Source organism: Perna viridis, chromosome 1 (genome assembly GCF_037379345.1).
Source record: "Perna viridis isolate PV_CMFRI_1.1 ecotype Kerala chromosome 1, ASM3737934v1, whole genome shotgun sequence".
Taxonomy (NCBI): domain Eukaryota; kingdom Metazoa; phylum Mollusca; class Bivalvia; order Mytilida; family Mytilidae; genus Perna; species Perna viridis.
This window is the reverse complement of record NC_142445.1, coordinates 4,554,364-4,576,190: the sequence shown is the minus strand read 5'-3', so window position 1 is coordinate 4,576,190 and position 21,827 is coordinate 4,554,364. Positions and strand designations below refer to the sequence as shown.

General features: G+C 30.2%; 1 protein-coding gene across 3 annotated transcripts in view; it reads right to left on the bottom strand.

The window, feature by feature from the left end:
* Nucleotides 1-292: 292 nt before the first annotated feature.
* The window catches only part of LOC148626930 (cyclin-dependent kinase 17-like), a 60,308-nt gene continuing 38,773 nt past the window's right edge, over nucleotides 293-21,827 (bottom strand). For 2 of the 3 annotated variants that reach the window (XM_088564527.1, XM_088564446.1), the window contains 13 exons: nucleotides 17,654-17,770; nucleotides 13,450-13,506; nucleotides 12,303-12,417; nucleotides 11,254-11,348; nucleotides 10,734-10,796; nucleotides 9,708-9,831; nucleotides 9,339-9,399; nucleotides 8,955-9,014; nucleotides 8,427-8,630; nucleotides 7,032-7,074; nucleotides 6,320-6,410; nucleotides 4,607-4,684; nucleotides 293-3,982 (listed from right to left, as the gene is read on the bottom strand). In XM_088564527.1, coding sequence (XP_088420653.1) covers nucleotides 3,951-3,982; nucleotides 4,607-4,684; nucleotides 6,320-6,410; nucleotides 7,032-7,074; nucleotides 8,427-8,630; nucleotides 8,955-9,014; nucleotides 9,339-9,399; nucleotides 9,708-9,831; nucleotides 10,734-10,796; nucleotides 11,254-11,348; nucleotides 12,303-12,417; nucleotides 13,450-13,506; nucleotides 17,654-17,770 — 1,140 coding nt within the window. In that variant the 3' untranslated portion in view covers nucleotides 293-3,950. Of the gene's footprint in view, nucleotides 3,983-4,606; nucleotides 4,685-6,319; nucleotides 6,411-7,031; nucleotides 7,075-8,426; nucleotides 8,631-8,954; nucleotides 9,015-9,338; nucleotides 9,400-9,707; nucleotides 9,832-10,733; nucleotides 10,797-11,253; nucleotides 11,349-12,302; nucleotides 12,418-13,449; nucleotides 13,507-17,653; nucleotides 17,771-19,633; nucleotides 20,088-21,827 lie in introns of those variants that run through there. The other variant, XM_088564535.1, reaches the window with a different exon arrangement.

The window sequence follows — 21,827 nt, the reverse complement described above, 5'->3', positions numbered from 1 at the left end:
TTCTTCAGTTTTTTTTTATATCATGAAAACCTAACCATGGATATTGTATATAGATTTTTCTGATAATAGGAGTGAAGTCCTATTACATATATTCAAGTTTTTCAACCATAAGAAACCTGCTACAGCAAATACTTAAAGAGATATTGAATGCAGTATCCATTTGCCCTATATATAGGGTTTAACATAAGTAATGTCACTAGATTTGTGTTCTGTGTATAATTTCCACTCTTAAAAATTCCTCTGAAATTTGAATATTCTATATCCTTGAAGAATGGGAGAGACAACAAAATAGTTTCTTTACTACACTGCAGTTCAGCATTTATTGTAAAAATGATGATGCATTTAGTTATGAAATGACCATTACAAAATGGGATCATGGTATTTACATCAACAATTAGTGACAAGTGACAGTTACAATCAAATCTGAAAAAGTTATAAAAGCTTACACATTGTACACATACACACAACAATTATGTATTATGTGTACAGAAAATCAAGAAAATAGAGTAAAATTTGTTTTTAAAGATTTTGTAGAAGTATTCCTAAATTTACCAAAATTATTAAATATACTTTAGAATTATTGGCAGTTTATAATCTGAATGTTGTTCATTAGAATCATGTTTCATTAACTTAAAAATATATATAAGAAATGTGGCTTCAAAATAAAAAAAAAACTGCATGGTTGTTATAAGACAGAAAGCCATACAACAGATAGTACCAGAACAGAAATACAATGTATTACTTCACAATTGAATGATATTTTTTTACATAATAATTTCTATCACAATAACCCAAATCATACTTAAACAACAGCTGTAACCTTGAATATCTATAGAAAAGTATTAGATTTCCAAGTATCAATTTCATGATTGATACCTTCAATATTTTTACATATGCACATACATTATTTGATGTTCCAATTGATAGAACTGTACCTAATTCAGTGGTTAACTTCAATTTCGATTTGAGAGTCACAAAGAAGCGCTTACTAGCAATACTTACTAGCCATTAGAAAAACTACAATTATAAAAAACATTATCTCCTAATTTCATACCAAACTTGTATTGACCAAAAATGATTAACAATTTCAGAACATTAAATCAGCAGAAATTGTCTGTCTGATCTGACAATTTACAACATTTTTTTCTGCACAAAAATGCAGCAACTTTGTTGCAAGATAATACAATTATCTTTCTCTGTACATAATAAATAATATAAGTTATCATATAATACGTGAACTCTGCCAGCGAGAACTATAGTTCATTTCTCATTGAGATGCAACATCATTGCAATTTATGTGCTTGGGTATATATTGCAAAAAATACAAAGAATGAAAAAAGCAAATAAATACACTTTTCATAATGTACAAATTGAAAAAAAAAATCTGCTTCTCTATAAGTATTTAAATAAGTATGCAAGAAATCACTAGAAAGTCCATAAATATATGCAAGTCAAGATTGCCTTATTTGTAGGTGGGCATGGCTATTTGCAAAAACAAATCTAAATTACATGATAGATGCTAACATTAGTCCAACATCTTAAACTCAATGGAACAGCATTGTTCCTGATCATACAACTTTTAAAATGACATACTAATTCATCTTTTAAATTTTCTAACAAACATCTATTTCAAATTTAAAGCAACCAATTTCTGGGCTAATTGATCTTATTTTAATTAGAAAATAAGTAAGTCAAATGCCAAAATTTTTGTTCCTTTTTCTTGAACTATATTTTCAAACAGAACGAGAAAAACTGAGCAAAGCTCACCCCGTGATAACCTCATGAATAACCCAAGAAGTCATTCAGCTTTTCACGCAGGTGGTATAAAAAGTAGACGGTTAATAACCTGTCACTATTCTTAAATATGACCTATTAAAGAAGAAAAGAAGATGAGCAGAATATGGCATTTAAGCTCAATAGTTTAAACATATTATTTTGCAAATAACAAAACACTGTCATATTTAATGAATTATTATTGGTCCTCAGATCATTTAAAAAATATCCTGACCTATACAAACAATTCTCAAAATATTTTGCAAGCTTACGCCTTCCATTAAACAGCTTATTCTACAGTCAATAATGATAATTGTATCTGTTGAAAAATCAAGTCTTGCATTTATATGTATTTAAATATTCACAATAATTCAATGTACAAAACACACAATACATAACTTTTCATACAAAATCTTGTTTTTGTCAAAACTTGTATTAAAATTGCAGGAAACTTATCTAAATTCAAAAATAATAAATATAAAAGGTTAAAAACTTTACTTTTGGCATTACAAAGGTGATTATTGCAATGTCTAGTTATAAAAATATTTACTGACAGATAAAACTGTCTATACCAAATCATTTAAACATTTTATACTGTGAAAAATATAAATTGTTTGTATTAATCAACAATTAATGATATGCTTTCTATTTAAACAAAATTTATGGCAGCACTGTCATTGTTAAATATGCATGTTAACTTCCACAAGAAGTTTAAATATTGTTGTCAAGTTCACATTTACTCCTTCAAGATTAAAAAAAAAGAGAATAATCTGTTTAATTTCATGTCAGAGGATCAAACAATATTCACAAAAGCTTTAGGAGGAGTTCATTACTCAGAAATATAATGAACAAGTCATTTTGTTTCTATGTTTTAGGATCTTGGACAGTCAAATTATACATGGAGCAGTTTCCAAAGGTAAAAGAAGATAGTAGTTTAAAATTTGAAAATCATTAAATAATTCCTTTTTTAATTATCACAAAGTGTATTATTGTTTTATTATAGCTTTGTTAGTTCATTAGTAATACTTCAGTTTTTTCTCCAGATTAATAAAAATATTTCTTTCTATTTAAATTACTTATAACATTTGATGAAATAGGTACTTCCTCACCTGCTAAAACAGTTTTATCAATGGGATTCATTACAATTCAGTCAGACCTATTCTGAAGATCTTTATACAACACAAATTTGAGTAATCATGGAAACAGATGATTTAGTAGTCCAGTCAACTACATACAAGATGATCTAGGGCTGGTGAAATGACTTTCATTCACTAGTTTAAGAAATAATTTCAAAGCACTAATACTTATAAGTCAATTTACAGACTAAAGCCAAACATTTTTAACCATTTTCATGAAGAAAATGATATGAAGATATTTTAAATTATAGAAGAGGGTCATGAAACTACAACAGAAGCACCAAGCATGATATGTCATAATGTATACTACGTTATTAGACTAAATGTTGAACTGCCTAACTTTTATACAACCTTATTTCTTCATAGAAAATGTATACCTTTAGCCAAGCTTAGTTACCTGTTAGACCACTAAGCATTTCACTGAATTATTTGACAACTGAATGAACCTATATGAAAACACCTATTTCATTCATCAACCTCAGATATTATATACTGGAATAATTTACTGTAGATGAAAACAAGCTCTTTTTAAATGTTCAAAGAAACTCTACTGAACTATGAAAATCAGAAGATCTCTTCAAGTTATCAATTAAATTAATTCATTAAAATCATATGATAAAATGTAAAATATTTTATTTCAGAAACTATTTATTAAACTAATAAGTTAATTGTGTTGGAAAAGTGCAGGAAATTTTGGAACTTATAATATTAGCAGTTTGTTAGACATGAAAACTACAGATATAACCACATGCAGTATTGATACATTCAGTCTCTGTAATAGTTGGTGCAATGAACCACTAAGTTTTAAGTTAGCGTTGATTTTATCACACAGAATGGTTCATGAAAGTGCCATCTTATTCCTATAGTATGAAGATAACAAGAACTTTAGAAGAAAATCAGCTATTCTCTTTTTTGGTAGTTTTGCAGCACTTAATTCTGGCTTTGATTATCACATCACTTATATCACATGTCTGTCATATGATCAAATCACATGACAAAAATAATGAAAGCTTTATCACATGGTCTAATCATGTGACAGGATTAAAACAGCATGCTTTGTCTTCTTATTTTACCTGAAAAAATATAAATAGAACTGAAAAATTCATTCATGTATTATAATGCACATTCCAAATGTTTAATGTAATTTTCCTATAAAATTCATACCTTTCCTTTTCAAGTGGTAAATGACACTTTTAATTTAAATATAGTATTCAAGTTTAACAACTGAAACTGAAAAAGGGAAGATAAAGAATAACTGAAAAAGTGCATACTTAAAAAGCAAGAACACATGTGGAAAAAAGGAAGTCAAGTTTCAAAGGTAAAATATACATGTACAATTTAAAGCCAGAATGAAAATGATAGACTTGCATTTCTATTAAACATTTTATTCAATTTGTCTTTAAAACATGGCTAACATTTCCATGTTGTGTTTAGTCTTGTATACCATTACAGCCACTGTGAGACTACAATTTCATAAAACTAGAAAACACTAAAAAACTTTATTACATTAATGAGCTACTTATCTATCAAATTAAGTCTAAACCTGTGAAGCTAAAATTGCACTTTAAAATAGTTTCCTGATCTTGATTATTATATTCTGAATGAAGATTACTATTTAACACATTTTGACCATGACACTGTGAAAATTAAAACAACATTATTTACAGTTCATCACACCAGATGGTATTTAAAGTTACCTGTAGATGACAACGAGGAAGACCTCATACCAGGATCTTTGTGAAGAATTATACCAGGAAGTGTAAATATAGATACAGCTGAAAAAGAAATCAATGTCAATTATAAAGTACTAAATAATAAAAAATATTTTTAAAAAATCGACCTGTTCTAAAGACACATAAAAAATATGATGTTTTTTTCACCATTGTAAGCACATATTTATACTAAAGTACAAGGATCAACAGGATGATGCAATCAGTTCTCTAATAGGGGTTTTTTCCTAATTGAAAAAAACTTGTCCCATATATTTGAAAATTGACCAATAATACTGAATATTGGAGTATTTTGATCAATCTATCAGTCTAAATACCTTCAAAATATGGAGAATGAGAAATGGTTTGTTTGGGAAATTAATCCAAAGATCAGGAAATAATGTAAAGCTTGTACATGTGTATTAGAACGGTTGACGAACTCTCCCGAAACTTACAGTCTGATGAGTCAATGCTGTCAAAATTGATCATTATTTTAAATGTTATAATACATTTTTGGCACCACTGCAGAACTGATTTTTCTCTAAAGCGTGCTTGCAAGTCTTTAATTCAAATTGCTAAAAACTTGAAAACCACTGCAGGTACAGAAAATCAAAGTGCTGTTAGCACTGGAGGTCTTTGATTCTTGTGAAATTGTAGCATAAACAAAATTTCAAAGATTACATGATGTAAAATAAAACTGTGATCATACATTTGTATTTTACATATTATTAAGAACTGTTTTTCCTTAATATTTATAGACTGAATGTCAATCCATACTACTAATCCAACCTCACACACATTTACAAATTTTGTTCCATTTCACTTCTTTCCCAAATTTTTAAACCTGTCCAAAAGTCAATGTGCATTTACATTCAAAAACTATACTAATAGAATATTTATCCTACACTGTAATTATCCTCTAATAAAATGAATTTTAGCTTAAGAAAATAATTTCCTTGATGAACAGAAGATTTCCAAAAACTAGACACTTTTATCAATTTGAATTTTCCAGCCAATTTTACTTGGTTAAAATCACTGCTCTTCACTTCCTGTCTATTAATGGTAAAATATTAATGACAGGATGAAGAATCTGACTGATAAGTGTGTTAAATTGAACATTCTTAACACATTTTACACTTCTTGACAATTACATTCCTAAAATGCCAATTTCTAACTAAATATCTTTCAAGGCCAAAAAGAAGTCCCTCAAATCTTCAGTTGATATAAAGACTAGATCTTAATTTTATTTGCATAATAAATATAATATTATTAGGCTGAATAAATGCAAGAAACATATTTACTGGTTATAAAAGAGATATTTAATGATATAAAAGGAATTGGATTTGGACTTTATTTTTGTGCAGTGTTCAGAAATAGTAGGGAAGTGCCAATGATAGATCAGCGACATAAGGTATTTTGATCCAATAGGATCAAAAACCCCAAAATCTGCATATTTAACTTTTGTCACAGCCACATTGTTTAAGTGAGGTTATCATCATGTGTCAGTGTCAAAGGATATAGTATATACAAGAAAGCTTGTTATCACATTCCCTTAACTTTATACTGGTGTATATTTTCTTGATTCTAATAGGTAGATTAGAACCACAGAATCAAGAATTCAACGAATAATAATCTCTCAGTGAGTCTATTGTTTACCCTTACAATCTTTCAACCCATAACCTCCAAAACATTTATACTCACTGTCAGGTAGTCTATGTACACTTGGTCCCATACTATTAAAGAAGGGATATTTCATGGCCTCGCCAGCTGAGCACCTTTTATTAGCTGTATACTGTAAAGAAATTTATTGCATGGTTTAATCAAGATAAGCAACCAGCTATGTAAAAATGTTTGGCTGCAGCCTGCACTGTAGTACAAATGTATAAGGGTTTCCTCGTTGCTCATTCACAGAATACCAATGAGTAGCCTAAGGCTCACATTTTCATCCCGATGGGGCTGTTATCTCTGACATATACACCATACCTATTCTCGTTATATTGAAATACCAAACTATAAGATCAAGGCAGATTTACTGAAAAAAAAAGCCCAATTTGGAAATACAACACAATATAGACATAAGTCTCAATATAGACCCATTCTATAAAAGTGGGCAAAATATGAAAATCTCACAGGACCAATACATCATCATCTAGTTCTAGCATCTTCAAAAATCCACCTCTCATGTACATTGTGTTTATGAATCAGTGGAAGAGCCATGAATTCTTCCCATGTTCAATAATGTTTTATTGCTTGCCTACAGTGATAAAGGTACTACACTACTTTTTTTTATACATGTATTATCTAATACTGCTAAAAAATCAATTAAAGTATTGTCAAGTAATTATTCCATCACCAAGAAAATGGAAACCTTTACAAGTAAGAGATTACTGACACTCTAACAAATACAACATACCAATAAAAGCTTTGACAATAAATCTAAACCATCTCCATCTAATCTGTAACAAATATCTAAGTGTCAGTATATTTTATTTGATTTCATTAGCCTTTAAGTTCTTAAATCATATATTCAGATTAAAGTATACATTTTTTAGCATATGCACTATAATATTTTACTCCATATTGCATACTCCATATCACATCCCTACCAAGAACGCACATTAAGCATAGATAAAATATAGGATATATTGAACACGACATGTCAAACTATGTATCACATGCCATATCACCCCTTACCCTATATTACCCCTTGGGCCTGTAACTATTGGGGTTATATAAGAGTCTCAGGTTAATATGGCAAATGTTAATGATTTTAGCATGTAATACTCTGTACCGGGATATCAAATCCTGCTTAGAGTAAGCAATAATGTTCAAAGTAACACCAAAGGTATAAAAAATATCATTCCTTCTTGTGCGTAAGATTATTTTTTATTATTTAAACATAAAATGTAGTGCAGATTTATTTTTCACAAAATTTAGATTCAAAAAAGTAATTTCATATTTTTAAACTGAAAATTCAGTCTTAGAAGAAAAAAATATTAGCAATCAAAGAGGCATAACTCTGTAGATCACGTTCATTTCACATTGAGTTGTAAATTGAAACAAATCCTAGTGGCAGGAAATTAACATCACAAGAAAATTTAAATCATGAAACGGGGGGGGGGGAAACTTGTTGATAGAAGGAAAAAGAGTACACTGGTACCAAATACATGGCCAGACTTCCATAACTATTTTACTTGTCAGTCACACAACTTATCTGAGATACAAGCATGGACGTCTTTTTATTTGAATTATTTCCTACTGTCTACTATTAAAATTTGGAATGAACTCCCTGTAGTCACTCATAATTCAAATCACTGAGCATATCTTAATTGTGTATTAATGTATCTGATGATATTACACAACCATCATACTATTACATCGATAGTAGACTAGGTCAGATCTTCATGCCAGATTGCGTATGAACAGCAGCTCTCTCAGATTAACACAATTCAAACTTTGGGTTTTTAGGTTGATATTAATGTTTAATCTTCAATTCCTTGTGTTTTTAGCTACATGTCAATTCTTCCTTTTTGCATATTATTTTTTTTCTATTTTACAATTGCATAAATAAATGGAACACAAACGTATTAGAGAATGCTGATTCAATGTGCTACATGTAATATGTATTATATGATAGGAGGCCGATTTACATAAGCTTAGACTTGTTTCCCAATTCTTATGATGTATTACTGTTGAATTAATCATAATTGATGTATTTATTTGAAATAAAATATGGTTAAACCAAAACAAATCCTAACATATCAATTATGTTGTATAATTAGTAACTGATAGGAGAACAGATACTTACCTAGGTGCCACATTTATAAGTGGTTCAGGTTTATAGAAAGGGAAGTTATAAGACAAATAGTCCTCGTTTTTACTAAGACCGGGAAACTGTTCCTCATTTGGGGTGCCTAGAATTTTAAATATGTAATGGAGTTCATCTTCAACTGTAGACCCAGGAAACAATGGCCTTCCACAGGCCATCTCATAAAATATACAACCAACTCCCCTGAAAAATATACAGAATTACACATAGATATGGGGTATAGAAATATGACCTGCCATCTATTTTTCATACTGACTTATATATTTTATACTCTATCACATTTTGTAGAATGTTGTTTTACCACATGTAGTGCTATATAACTTTAATTTGACTAAGTTTTGGTCTAATATAATATAATTTAACAAAGTTTACAAATGTAACTGACTATGATAATGAATTCAATGAGGTTTTTTTTTTTCAAATAATGACATGGTACAAAGTCAAGTAATTGTATCTGCTATATACAAGACACATTGTTCTTTGTAATCTTTCTATTTACTCACTTACCACATATCTATAGGGGTTGAATACTCAGTAGACCCTAGTAACACATCTGGTGGTCTGTACCTTTGAAAAAATAACATACAATATTTTATTGTACAGAAAATACAGCAGAAAGTAGTTGATAACCTTACTTTTTATTTTGAAAAAAAACTTCCTTATAAAATAATAGCTTAACATTGCTGTAGAAAGTCTGCCTCGATTTATTATATGCAGTTTTAGACTTGTGACATTTTAGTAAAGCCTACAATTTATTGGATTTTTTTACAAAGAAACTTGATTTATGTGATTATTCAGACTATTTACAGAAGCAAAGCTTGAGTTGTGAAAGGTTTTATAACATAGGTTAAGCTTGAAAATTTGTCAAGTAGAAATTTCTTGGTGACTTACCATAATGTAACCACTTCATTGGAATATGTTTTAGTGGGTATGGATTTGGCACGTGCTAAACCTAAAAATTCAAAAATATGTGGTTTAAGATGAAAAATTGATACAGTTTTTAAAGATATTTAGGATTTGGTCATAGTATAGTGATATCAAAATAATCATGGAAAAAGACAAATTTTAAAAAGCTAAATCAAAATATTTAAAATGAATCACTAGTACCCATGCAGATGTTTTATTTTATTAACTTACAAAAATTTCATTGGAAAAAGATAAAATCATTATCAGTGTATTCTGGAGGCCAAAATGTTGTCTCAACAGTCTGACCCTGTGACCAGAAAAATCTCTGATCAGAAGTATACATGACTAGCTTACCAAAATCAGCTAGTTTTAATTCCCCTCTTTCATTGATAAGGAGATTCTGTGGTTTAAGGTCTCTATGTAGCACTTGTTTCTTATGGCAGTAGGCAAGGCCTCGCAATAATTGGAATAAAAATAACTGGAAAAAACATACAAATCTCATTTGAAATTTATCAATATAATATTTAATTTGAAATTTAAGTTAGTGAGACAGAAACTGTTCCTCAATGTTGTAATTCTTTTTTTTGGTCTAAGCAAAAGATTTGTAAGTTTATCAAGAATTTCAACTATTTAAAACTCAACTCTTTTAGTGAATAAGTTTAATTTTTTTAGATTCTTGTTATTAAAATCATCATATTTAAAATCATAAGGATAAGATATATTTGTTATAACACTAGTGACAGTGTATAAGTTACAATACTTTTTAAGTAGCATTCCAGCTAAGAATCATGCAAAATGTGATTCATGGGTAAAAAGCCTACATATTTTTATTTTTGATATTTTGTTTGAAATGTCATAGTAAACAGAAAATAACATGTGGTTTTTCATATAACCCGTGCTCTTAGGAGATAAAAATTATATAGAATGCACTGTAGACCTCCAAATTCAGGGAGATAACTCTGTAAATGACGCTCAAATACAACAGAATCTACTGGATTTTCAATGTTGATCATCTCCTAAGAGCAGGCAGATTTGAATGAATAATTACAAATTTCATAGTGTAGGCCCATTAAACAACTTAATTACAAAAATAAAAATATGTTGCCTTTTTTGGAGTGTATCACATTTTTCAGATTTTGCATGATTCTTAAATAGACAGATACTTTAGTACTTTTATTCGTGGATACCAATTTTCGTGGAAAAGGGAAAATACACAAGTTCGTAGATTCTTGAATTCATGGTTTTGAGGTTTTCAGTACACACTACAATGGAAATCTGCTTTTTGTTGGGAACTAAATTTCATGGTCTGGCTCACCCAAAAAAACCACGAAAACTGGTACCCCACGAACAATAGTAATTTCACAGAAACTTAATGCTGACCTTAACATTATTCATACTCATTATATTACCACAGTCATCCATGTACTGTTTGAGATCACGGTCCTAAAAACAAGAATGATATTCATGGAATAGTCTTCCTTAAATAACAACCACTTTATGAATCGTAGCTACTGGACAGGGATTAACACTATCTATCAGACCATTATCTTTTTGATTAATTCCATGGTACTTTAATCTGTTTGATAAAAAGTTCACACCTTCCTTCTCAATCATCCAGTCAACTATTTAGACAGTTTATCAGGTAATTGTCATTTAACTAAGAGAATAACACCTTTAACGTCATTGTATGGACTGTCAGAATCTACTCCTTTATCAAATGTCAAGTCTCTTTCATAATAAACTTATAAATATATCAGAAACAACACAAGTTTCCTATCATCAAAGTTAGGGAGGAAAAAAACAAGAAAGACAATTAAGACAAAGTTGGGGAGGAAAAAACAAGAAAGAAAATATTAAGACAATACTTATAAAACAGGTAACTAACCAGTTATATACTCACCAAATATTCAAAGACTAGAGTGAGAGACTTATCAGTATGAATGATGTCATGGAGGGTGACAATATTTGCATGCTTCAGATCCCTGAGTAATGAGACTGAAAATCAAAACACATCTCATTAATTCATGAGTTTTCAAAATGTTTTCAGTTATACAAAAGAAAGATCTTCATCTTAAGTCTCTCAGTTATTAAAAATTGATTAAAATTTTTGATAAGTGTGATATATATCCGTTCACCTGAAAACTACCCGTAAACTTAAAAAATAATTCACTGAGACTCCCATTAACTATAACATAGGTTGGGGATTTATGTTGACTAATTTACTCAAAACTACAATCCTTAGTTAACAAAATGATATGACTACAAAAAAATACAAGCTATGGGCTGTTCATCAGAGCTAACATTAAATCATGGTTAAAACCAATCCACAACAATTGTCATCATCTGTTGTCTATGAACATAGTTATGATATGTTTTATGACAACATCAAAAATCAAAAGACTCGTAAGACATCATATTAGAATTATGCAACATGTACATACATATACAACATATCTGGGACTAAGAAAATTCTTTTTAGTAGGAAAAGTAGTGGCAAGGAAAAACTCTCTTCTTTTTCTGTAGCATCTTTATTTGTGTACAATTAAACAATGACCTTATCAGTTTACTGAAATATGTGTTATTAATAATGATAGAAAATATCCTTTAAATTATCTTTCACTGAACAAGGTGTTATTTAAATTTGGAATTATTTTGGAATTTTGAAAATGACCAAAAAAAAGATGTAAAACTAACCCTCACTAAGGGGGTCAGTCATGCCATCATGGCTAAGGGGCAAGGTTATTTGATATCAAACAAAAGTCAAGGAAAACTTACTAACCCCCTTAGTCATTACCTTAGTAGGGGTAAATTTTATATTAATTTTTTACTTATTTTCTTAAATCCGAAATAATTCCATATCTAAATGATACTCTGTTTGAATCACTAGAATACTAACCAAGACATGGTTTTACCAACAAAATTTGATTATCTGGGATTCAATTAGTATACCTTCTCTAATAGCTGTACAAGGTGCTCCTTCTTCATGTTCTAAACGTATTTCCTTCAGTGCTACAAGATTGTCTGTTAACCGACTTTTACCCTTAAACACTGTAGCATAGGTCCCCTAAAAGAAACAAAAACATCAACATTGTACAACATGTACTGTATTTTTATGTTCTTCAGTTTGTTTGAAGTTAATGACCAGACTAAAATGGTAAAATGTGCTTGAAAAGAAAGCAGTAAGTACAAGATAAAACATTATTAAGCAATATTGACACGGGACTATGACTTGTCACCACCATATGTTGGAATATTTGTTTATACAGCTGATGTTCATGTATCACATATGATTTTACATTCTGACACAAAAAGTGGAAATTGATGAAATTGGTAAACATACAGCAAAGAAAGAAAGGTAATGGTAAAATCTGGATTCAAAAAAGGGATTTTCAGTCAAAGAATGGAAAAAAATTATGTCTGATGTTTTCTAAGCTTCAATGTGATACAATGGAAGATGTGATACCATCTTTCAAAACAAGTTTGATAAAAGGCAGGACAGATGGACAGATTTTCAGAAAATACCCATTCAATATTTAGCTATGCATAACAAATAGTAAATGGCCAAAATTTCCAATGGTGATGCTTGGTTTCCTCTGTCCAAGAAAGTGGTATATTCTCAAATAAAACTGGAGAGTTATGGACTGAGAATGCATTTAAAGATCATCTTTAAGTTTCCACTCAAACAACAATTTTTCTGAATACACAAGTGTCATTTGATATACACTTAACCAGAAAACAGTAAACCCAATTGAATTTTGTTTCTGTAAAAGTGTTTCAGTCTATCAAAGAATGGAAACGATTGAATGGTGGCTGAACAAATTTTATACAAGAATTTTTTCTTGTAGGTGTTATAAGAAAGTGTTTAGATAAAAGCACAACCTCAGTTAAGAAAGTATTGAGTAGTGTCTGTTATCCTATCATAACAATTCTAAAGTCCCTATCGATACAGTAGCTGCAAGAAAGTTTCTATGTGCAGCTATAAACTGGTTATTATTTATTCATAACAATTACTGTTGTATGAAACCATATCACCATCCCAAGTTTATTTAATCCATACCAAGACTACCTAGAGAATTTTATTAACATTAAACCATACCTCTCCTAATTTGTCTAACTTGGTGTAGGATTCTATTTTCCCAAAGCCAATCTCCGACTGAAATGGAAGAAAAATAATCCTTTATTTCCCCGACCTTGTGCTTTCTATTCTCTGTAATTTTCTATCTGTACTTATGGCAACATTAATTATACAATTTTATTTGTTTAGCTGTATTTTCTGTTTAGAGAAAATAGCAGGAAAGAAAATTGCATCAGTAAAAACATAAAAGCTACATTATAGAATGGTCCATTAGAAATAAACAAGGCAAATTATACACAGATAAACATTACTGTTTTGTTTTGATGAGTAAAAGATAGCGGTTAACAATAATTTAGATAAGGATGGTTAAAAACAACAGGAAATTAATCAATTCAACTTAGTCAATATCATGCAAAGCAAAATTAAGCTTTGAAGTCTGAAGCCAGAATAGCTTTAGCAGAGATAAATGACTGATTTTTCACCCCTTAACTGGCACAGTATTAATCTAATTCAGCCTACTTTCTTGTGTTTTTTTATTTTTTATTTTTTTTCGGTATCCAACTAGAGGTTTCAAGGACTCGAATATAGCTCAACTGGAACCACTAAAAACCTTTCTTCAAAAGTATAAAATCAATAATTCTTTAAAGGAGAGCTTGATTCAATTCCACCCCACTGTGACTTCTATACATTTTTTGTTGTCAAAAAAACTGCCAGTGGAGTGAGTGAACTCACACAAGACAAAGGGAAGAAACCTTAAATTTAATCAGAGGCAAGAATATAAGCTTATTTCTTCGGAAAAACGTAGCATTTTATAGACAATCTATCAACAGTCTGAGAAAACACCTTTTTTCAAATCCTACAACTATGATTGTGAGGTTACTTAATTAAGTTGATGGCAACATACAACTATAAATATAAGATAGTTCATACAGCATGTTGGAGATGGTAATACATTCTATTTCAGATATTTATATACAAGAGAGTTCTGACTGACTAAATACGGCATGTTAGAGAAGATGGTAATACATTCTACTTCAGATATTTATATACAAGAGAGTTCTGACTGACTAAATACGGCACGTTGGAGAAGATGGTAATACATTCTATTTCAGATATTTATATACAAGAGAGTTCTGACTGACTAAATATGGCACGTTGGAGGAGATGGTAATACATTCTATTTCAGATATTTATATACAAGAGAGTTCTGACTGACTAAATACGGCATGTTAGAGAAGATGGTAATACATTCTACTTCAAATATTTATATACAAGAGAGTTCTGACTGACTAAATACGGCACGTTGGAGAAGATGGTAATACATTCTACTTCAGATATTTATATACAAGAGAATTCTGACTGACTAAATACGGCACGTTGGAGAAGATGGTAATACAATCTATTTCAGATATTTATATATAGGAGAGTTCCCACTGACTAAATACGGCATGTTAGAGAAGATGGTAATACATTCTACTTCAGATATTTATATATAAGAGAGTTCCCACTGACTAAATATGGCACATTGGAGAAGATGGTAATACATTTTACTTCAAGCCACAGAAGAAACATGTTTTTTTTATCTATCATCCAATAGAGACATATTAACCATGTGATAATGACATCATCGTAAATAATATTTGATGATTTCCTTGTCATATTACATCCTATTGATTGACTGTTATAGTAGTTTGGTCAATTTAAAAAAACTTCAATACAAATAGTGCATACTTTAAAGAACCTGCTTAAAGACCTTCCTTAAATATGGAAAGTACCCTCAGACAATATAAAGACTTTTATTTTTACAAAAATTAATTAATTTCTAATGATGATAATTAAAAAAATCATTTAAATTACAGGAGGAAATCTTTATTCACAATGATTTTTGAAATTATTCATTTTTTTTAGAATGATTGTTCTAATTTAAGATTTTGATATATTGCGCATTCTTATTGAGATAAAAAATACTTCCTATGTTGATTCTATTGTTATTGTCAAAACAGTTAAAATCAAAGTGTTCTACAAGTCCCCATGTCAAATCCTTTTACCAAATATAAAACTGTTTTGTGTATGTTATGATATTGTGAACAGACATACAGACAGACAATGTGGTTGCAGTAAAACCTGAATGTTTCAACTATTTTAATAATAAAGTTTGAACAGAAGAGTATGAATGGAGGCTCATAGATAAAAGCAAGACGTGTCCAAGTGCTCAAATAAGTTCAAACATTTAAAAAACTAAAATGCTTTATTTTCCAAATAGTTTTTGATACAAAGTTAGGGAGTATTCATAATACATGAACAAATTCGTTTTTGTATTGGAAAATTTTGATAGTGTTAAGCAATTAAATTGTCCTAGATTTCAGCCCAGTTCACTGATTAGGTTTTTTTGTATCTTAGTTAATCTTGTTTTATTTCCAGAACTTCTATCAAGGAATCAATTTATTCCACCATCTTAATTTATCTGGCTTACAAGATAACCTTCCAAATGAATTGAGTTAAATTACATGACTTCCTGTTCTGTCAGGTTGTGCCTCCATCATGCCTGTTCTCAATTATATAATATCAGAGAAGATGAGTTGATTTTATTATTTGGCAGGCTCCCAACTGATTTTAATTTACCTGGTCTTTATTTTCTTGACTAGATGAGGTTTTTTTCTATCAGAAAGGATCAAAATAAGATACAGATCTATATATTTTGGAATAAGAATGTTTAAGGATGGACTTCAGAGTACAATATGTATATCTAACTTAAAACAAGTAATTCTTTGAGTGACCCATGTGTCTACTAAACTGTTTTTCCTGAATTTTAAGTTGAATTTGTCTGAATATGAATTATAACATTAGGAAGCTGAGTTCAGTATAGAAATAAATGTTACTGTGCATGAGTATTGAAGGTTTTTATATGAGCAAGCCATGCCTTTGGAATCCTCTGAGAATAAGTATACTCCTTCATGCAAATATGCTGTAAAACCTTCCAATAAAATTTCATCAAAATCCCTTAAGTGGTTTAGGAGAAGTTGCATTTACTAGAAATGTGGAAAGATAAATCAACAGGCAGGGTGATACCTGAATACCTCCCAAAGTTTGTTTCCAGGGGTATAAAGAAAAAATAGTCTTTGAGTAAACAAGATGGCACTGTCAATTTACTCTAGAAATAAAATCTCTGAACTTTAGGTCCCCTTGAATGTCATAGTTTCGTAAGATAATGGAAGTTCTTTATAATTAATGTTTTAGTTAATTCTGCAAGGTAATGGGAATATAAAGTTTTCTAGATCTTGGAAAGTAGTAGCTTGCTAGCCTTGAGTGCAAGAGGTCATGGGTTCAATCTCCAGCCAAGACTAATTAGCTCAATAAGAATAATATGTTGGAGTGGGGTGATATTCCTTCATGGTGGGGGGGAGGGGGGGTCATTACTTCAGTGAGGCATTATAATAAAAATTTGGCTCAGCTCGTCAAACTAGGACAAAGTTAGATATCAAGAGTTATTGAGACCGTATGGAAAATTTTATATTCAGTTCAATTTTAACGATTTAAGCAATCACTGAAAGCTCATTTCCATTTCTAATAATATTAGATGGTAAACTTATTAAGTGCACCTTTTATATTTTATATTTATATTTTTTTATATTATGAAGATTTTTTTTAACCATAAGGTGTCAGTAAACTTTAAATTGTATCTTTTGATACTTTACAGTAAACCCTGTCTAAAGTGAACCTTTTATCTGTTTAGACAGGTGTTTAGTTTTAAAAAGATTGAGATACATTTAAACTGAAAAATAAGGATTTCAGAGTATTTTTAGTTTAAATAGGTTTTCTCCACGGTTCAATTAAGAAAGGTTTAACTGTATTTCTTTTCAAACCTTTGTCTATCTAATATGCAAGATGTATCTAAATCAAAAAATTGGCAAAGAGTTTTTTCAATTTTTCTGACAACTCTGATATTCATGGGCCAACAAAATGTGCTAAATCCCAAAAACCATCAACAACTTAAAATAAATTGGCAGTTTTATTGACTTTTGATGCAGCAATTTTCAAATTTGATGGTTTAGTGATGTGAAAATTAAAGATTGTGCCAATTTCATAATCAAAGCCAAAGATGAATTAAATTTCACATGTCTACTGCAGTTATCTGTACATTTTTCTGTAATCCCAAGAATAAAGCATTTGACAAATATACTTGTGGAACATAAGAAAAATATGAAAAAACATCATGTAGTTATACCAGAGATTTCCTCCTTGACCTTCGGCTCAGTTGACATTCAGGACTACTGAGATTAGTCCTTGACCTATGACTTGGTAACCTCATATCAGCTGGAAGAGACAGGCGCTTGTTGGCTTCCTTCAAAAGAAAAATATAACAATCTTAATTTGATGATACTACTGATGATTGCAAAATATTTATCATACAACACAACATTTCCTCACAATTCATTAACTACAGGCTCTAAAGAGCCTGAATCGCTCACATGGCTTGATAAGCAATATTCTTGTTTTTGTAAAAGCACGGTTTTTTGATAAAAATTCCTATCGCTCAACTTTCGTTGAAATGTCCAGTAGTTTCTGAGGAAAAAACTGAAAGTAATTACATTAAAAATAGCAAAAAGAGCAACAACTTCATCATGGCTTAACAGATTTACACAAAAATTTGACCACAGATAGATCTCATCATGCTGAACACTTAAAGCCAGAATTTCACTAAACCTGGTTTTGAAGAAGTTTGTGAAAACCCCTCTGTCTGACTCCTATGTATTATATTAAGTATCTGCCACCATGTTTTTCAACAGATAAAAAATTCTCACATCTGTTCTATGCAAAAATCTCTTAGAAACGTTCATACCAAGTTTAGTTTTAATTAGTGTATAAGTATCAGAGGAGAAGATTTTTGAACGTAATAACATTTAAAACAGGAAAAAGACTAAAAAGGGCAATAACTCCAACAAAGCTTAACAGATGCACACTAAAATTTGACCACAGACAAATTTCATCATGCTGAACACTTTAATCCCTATGTCAGAATTTTGCTAAACCTAACAGTTTTGGAGATATATGTGAAAAACTTCTGTCTGTCCCTTATAATCTACTTTTAGTAATGGCACTCATACTTTTTTGATGGACTGAAAATCCCCTCATCAGTTCTAAGAAGAATACCCTAAGGAACATTTACAAAGTTTTGTTTTAACTGGCCCAGTTGTTTCAGTGGAGAAGAGTTTTGAAAAAATGTTTATGATGACAAACATGATGCTGATGACAGACTCCAAGTTATTTCAATAGCTCACATGGCCCTTTCATCTGAACATTACCCTAAGACACTGACCTTTGATCTTAAATACTCAACTTTTGAAAAGACAAATACATATTTGGTCCAAATCCATGGTAATTCTATATTTCATAACAGTGTAATGGAAGGACATTGGTGACCATACAATGATAAACTAGAGTGAGAATATGAGTAGTGAGAATATTGGAGATTTAGAAATTACACTTCTTGTATGACTAATGACCATGGATGCCTCTGTTTGATGGTTTTGTTTCAAGCTGTGTATAATGCAGTTTTGCAGGTTGAATTTACTGTCAGAATTGCTGTTTGATAAAGGTATTTTGTCCACATTCTCATTTTCAAATAAAAATTGAAATGGAACTTGAACATTGTTTAAATCACAGTGTAGGTTAACTCCAATAGGAGCCTGGTCCTATAACCAATGGCAAAATAGAGATTTTTAGTGCACTCAATTTTAGCATTTCAGGACTATTCACTTGCACTAAGAAAATGAAAAATGAATTTCTTACATCATTTATGGAGATTTTTATCAGTCAATCATGACACAGAAATTAATTTAAAGAATTATTACATAATATCAAGTATAATCTTAAAATTCACAGTCAAACAAACTTCATTTGACCAAACTATCAGTTCTGGTGATGTTCATTTATCATCTAAATTTCAAATCCACATGAAAATTCTGGTTACACAAATGACTAGTTTATCCTAATTGAATGCAGAGTGGCAAAAATTGTAAGAGTGATACAGAATCAGTCTAGCTAACATAGTTAATGGGCAAAAACATCTCTTTATTGCAACTTGAAAAGAGGGTTCAACATCAAAATAAACATTTTCAATTATAGCAATGGTCACATTCAGTATTACGTAAGCTTTTTAAACTGAAAATAATACACACAATGGTAACGAAACTGTTGTTCATACCTTATAAAACTGAAGATTTCTAGTGTTTTCTGGACTATCCAAGTCCTTAGGAGAATGAATTTCATATCTTACACTAGAAACTCCCATAGTATATCCTAATATCAAAAATATATTTCCATCAAAATTTTCCTTCTTAATATAACAATAACAGTTACACCATCTGGAGTAAATTTATCTTCATTACAATTTTTACAACAAATTGTAAAATTACATCTGTGGTTGTTTGAAAGTAACTTTTGAAGGAGGCCAGAGATACAAATTAAGTTTAATTCCTGACGATGCCAAAACTATTTACATTTATTGTTAGAGAATATTGCCAAGGTTCAGAATAGTTTCCAACAGATGATTTACAAAATAACTATCTAAAACATTGTAAACAGCCTACTTAAAATTCAATAAAATTTCCTTTATCCTCTAGTACATCAGCTACACCTTTCATATTACTAGGATTCCTGTAAACAGTTCAGATTTTAGCTTTTAAATACTGTTTTTAATGTAACAGTATTAATGAATGTGATACAGCTATGTAACATCTGATTAGCTACCGTGGATTGCTTCATGTCTTTTATGTTTCTGATTGTTTTTAATTCTTGTTTGTTGTAAAATACTATAGTCTAGATATGTTTGATGGAAGAGTAAAAAAAAATTTCAAGAAGGACAACTATGGGAAAATTTTCTATGTTACAACATCCCGAAAAACAATAAAAAAGAACGCATCTCTACAAAATTCAATAACAAGAAAAAAAACATTATTCTACCATAATACTGTTATTAGGTTTCACACTAAAATCAAGTCTAAAATCACTAAACGAAAACAACCATTTTAAGGATTCAGGAAGTTTAAAAGACAATGCTTTATATATCATAGCTATAATCTATGGCAGACAATGACAAGTCAGAGAATCAATTTCACCCTTCCCTGCCAATAAAATACAGGAAACCCATCTTCACTGATACTAAGTCTACAAGAGTTTGCCATTTCCTTGTAAAATAAAATATGATTAGAAGACAATAATCCATCATTAACAGTCACATAACTACATCAAATCAATCATTCAACTGTAACAATCAACACAGCTCTTCTTTTTGAAAAACCAAATTTGAAGCAATTTATTATGCTTTTCTTTCATTCAGAATCTGTGGTTCTTCTTTTGTCATATTTTGATTAGGTTTGCTTTTGCTTGGAAACTCAGAGGCAACTACTCCTGAATTTTTTTTTACTGAAAGCTGCAAAGAACACAACTGATTTTAGTTTGCAGGCTATCATTGACATTCACTTGAAGTGAAATAGATACAAAGATGTACAGTAACAAAATAGAATGGATCTACATTCAGAAAATCCACAAACCTTACATCTATAGAACCAAAAGGTTTGATCTGCCCTTAGGCTAATACTTTAAAGTGGGTGCTATCATCAAGTGCAGGTAAACTTATTCTTATGTGATCAATATTGCAAAAATAACAGACTCCAAATACTTAATATCAGCTTTAAGAAAAAAACATTGCAGGTTTCTGAAATGATCAAAATCAGTTCCTCATTAGATTATCATCAGCCTTGATCGGAACAAGGATCCATCACGGTTAACACAACCTTCAGTCGTGATCATGTGACGTCATGTCAATGACCTTCAAGTGTTTTTCATTCATCTGTTTACAAAATAAGTAAAACTTTCCTTTAAAAAAAATGAAAGGAATTTCACACTGATTACTGAACACAATGTTTACGTCAAAGCTTTTTTGAAAGTTGTGAAATACAATGTTCACATTTGAATTTGATTCCAGCTATTTAGATATAAGTGAAAAGTAAAAGCACAGCAAGTTTTGGTGTAGAACTGCACACCTCTGCCCAAAGTAATTAATCACAGCTGACATAAATAATCCATAATGGACATTTACCATCACTTTACTTCTCACATTTTGACTAATTTTATATTTCTGAAACAAAGCCCAATCAATCCCCATCATGTTTCTATGACAACCATGATGCAACAAACCATCTTTTTCTTTAATGACTTGAAAGTTTAGATATCTAGTTCTAATTAGTTATAGTAGAAAGGGATTCAAAGATTTATGTTAGTAATTTCAGAACAGATTTACACCATCAAACTAAAGACAGAAACACCCCAGTACAATAGGGTTATTGAAGTTCTGACATCAATTGTCCAATATTCAAAGCAAAATAAGGTTTGAGTGA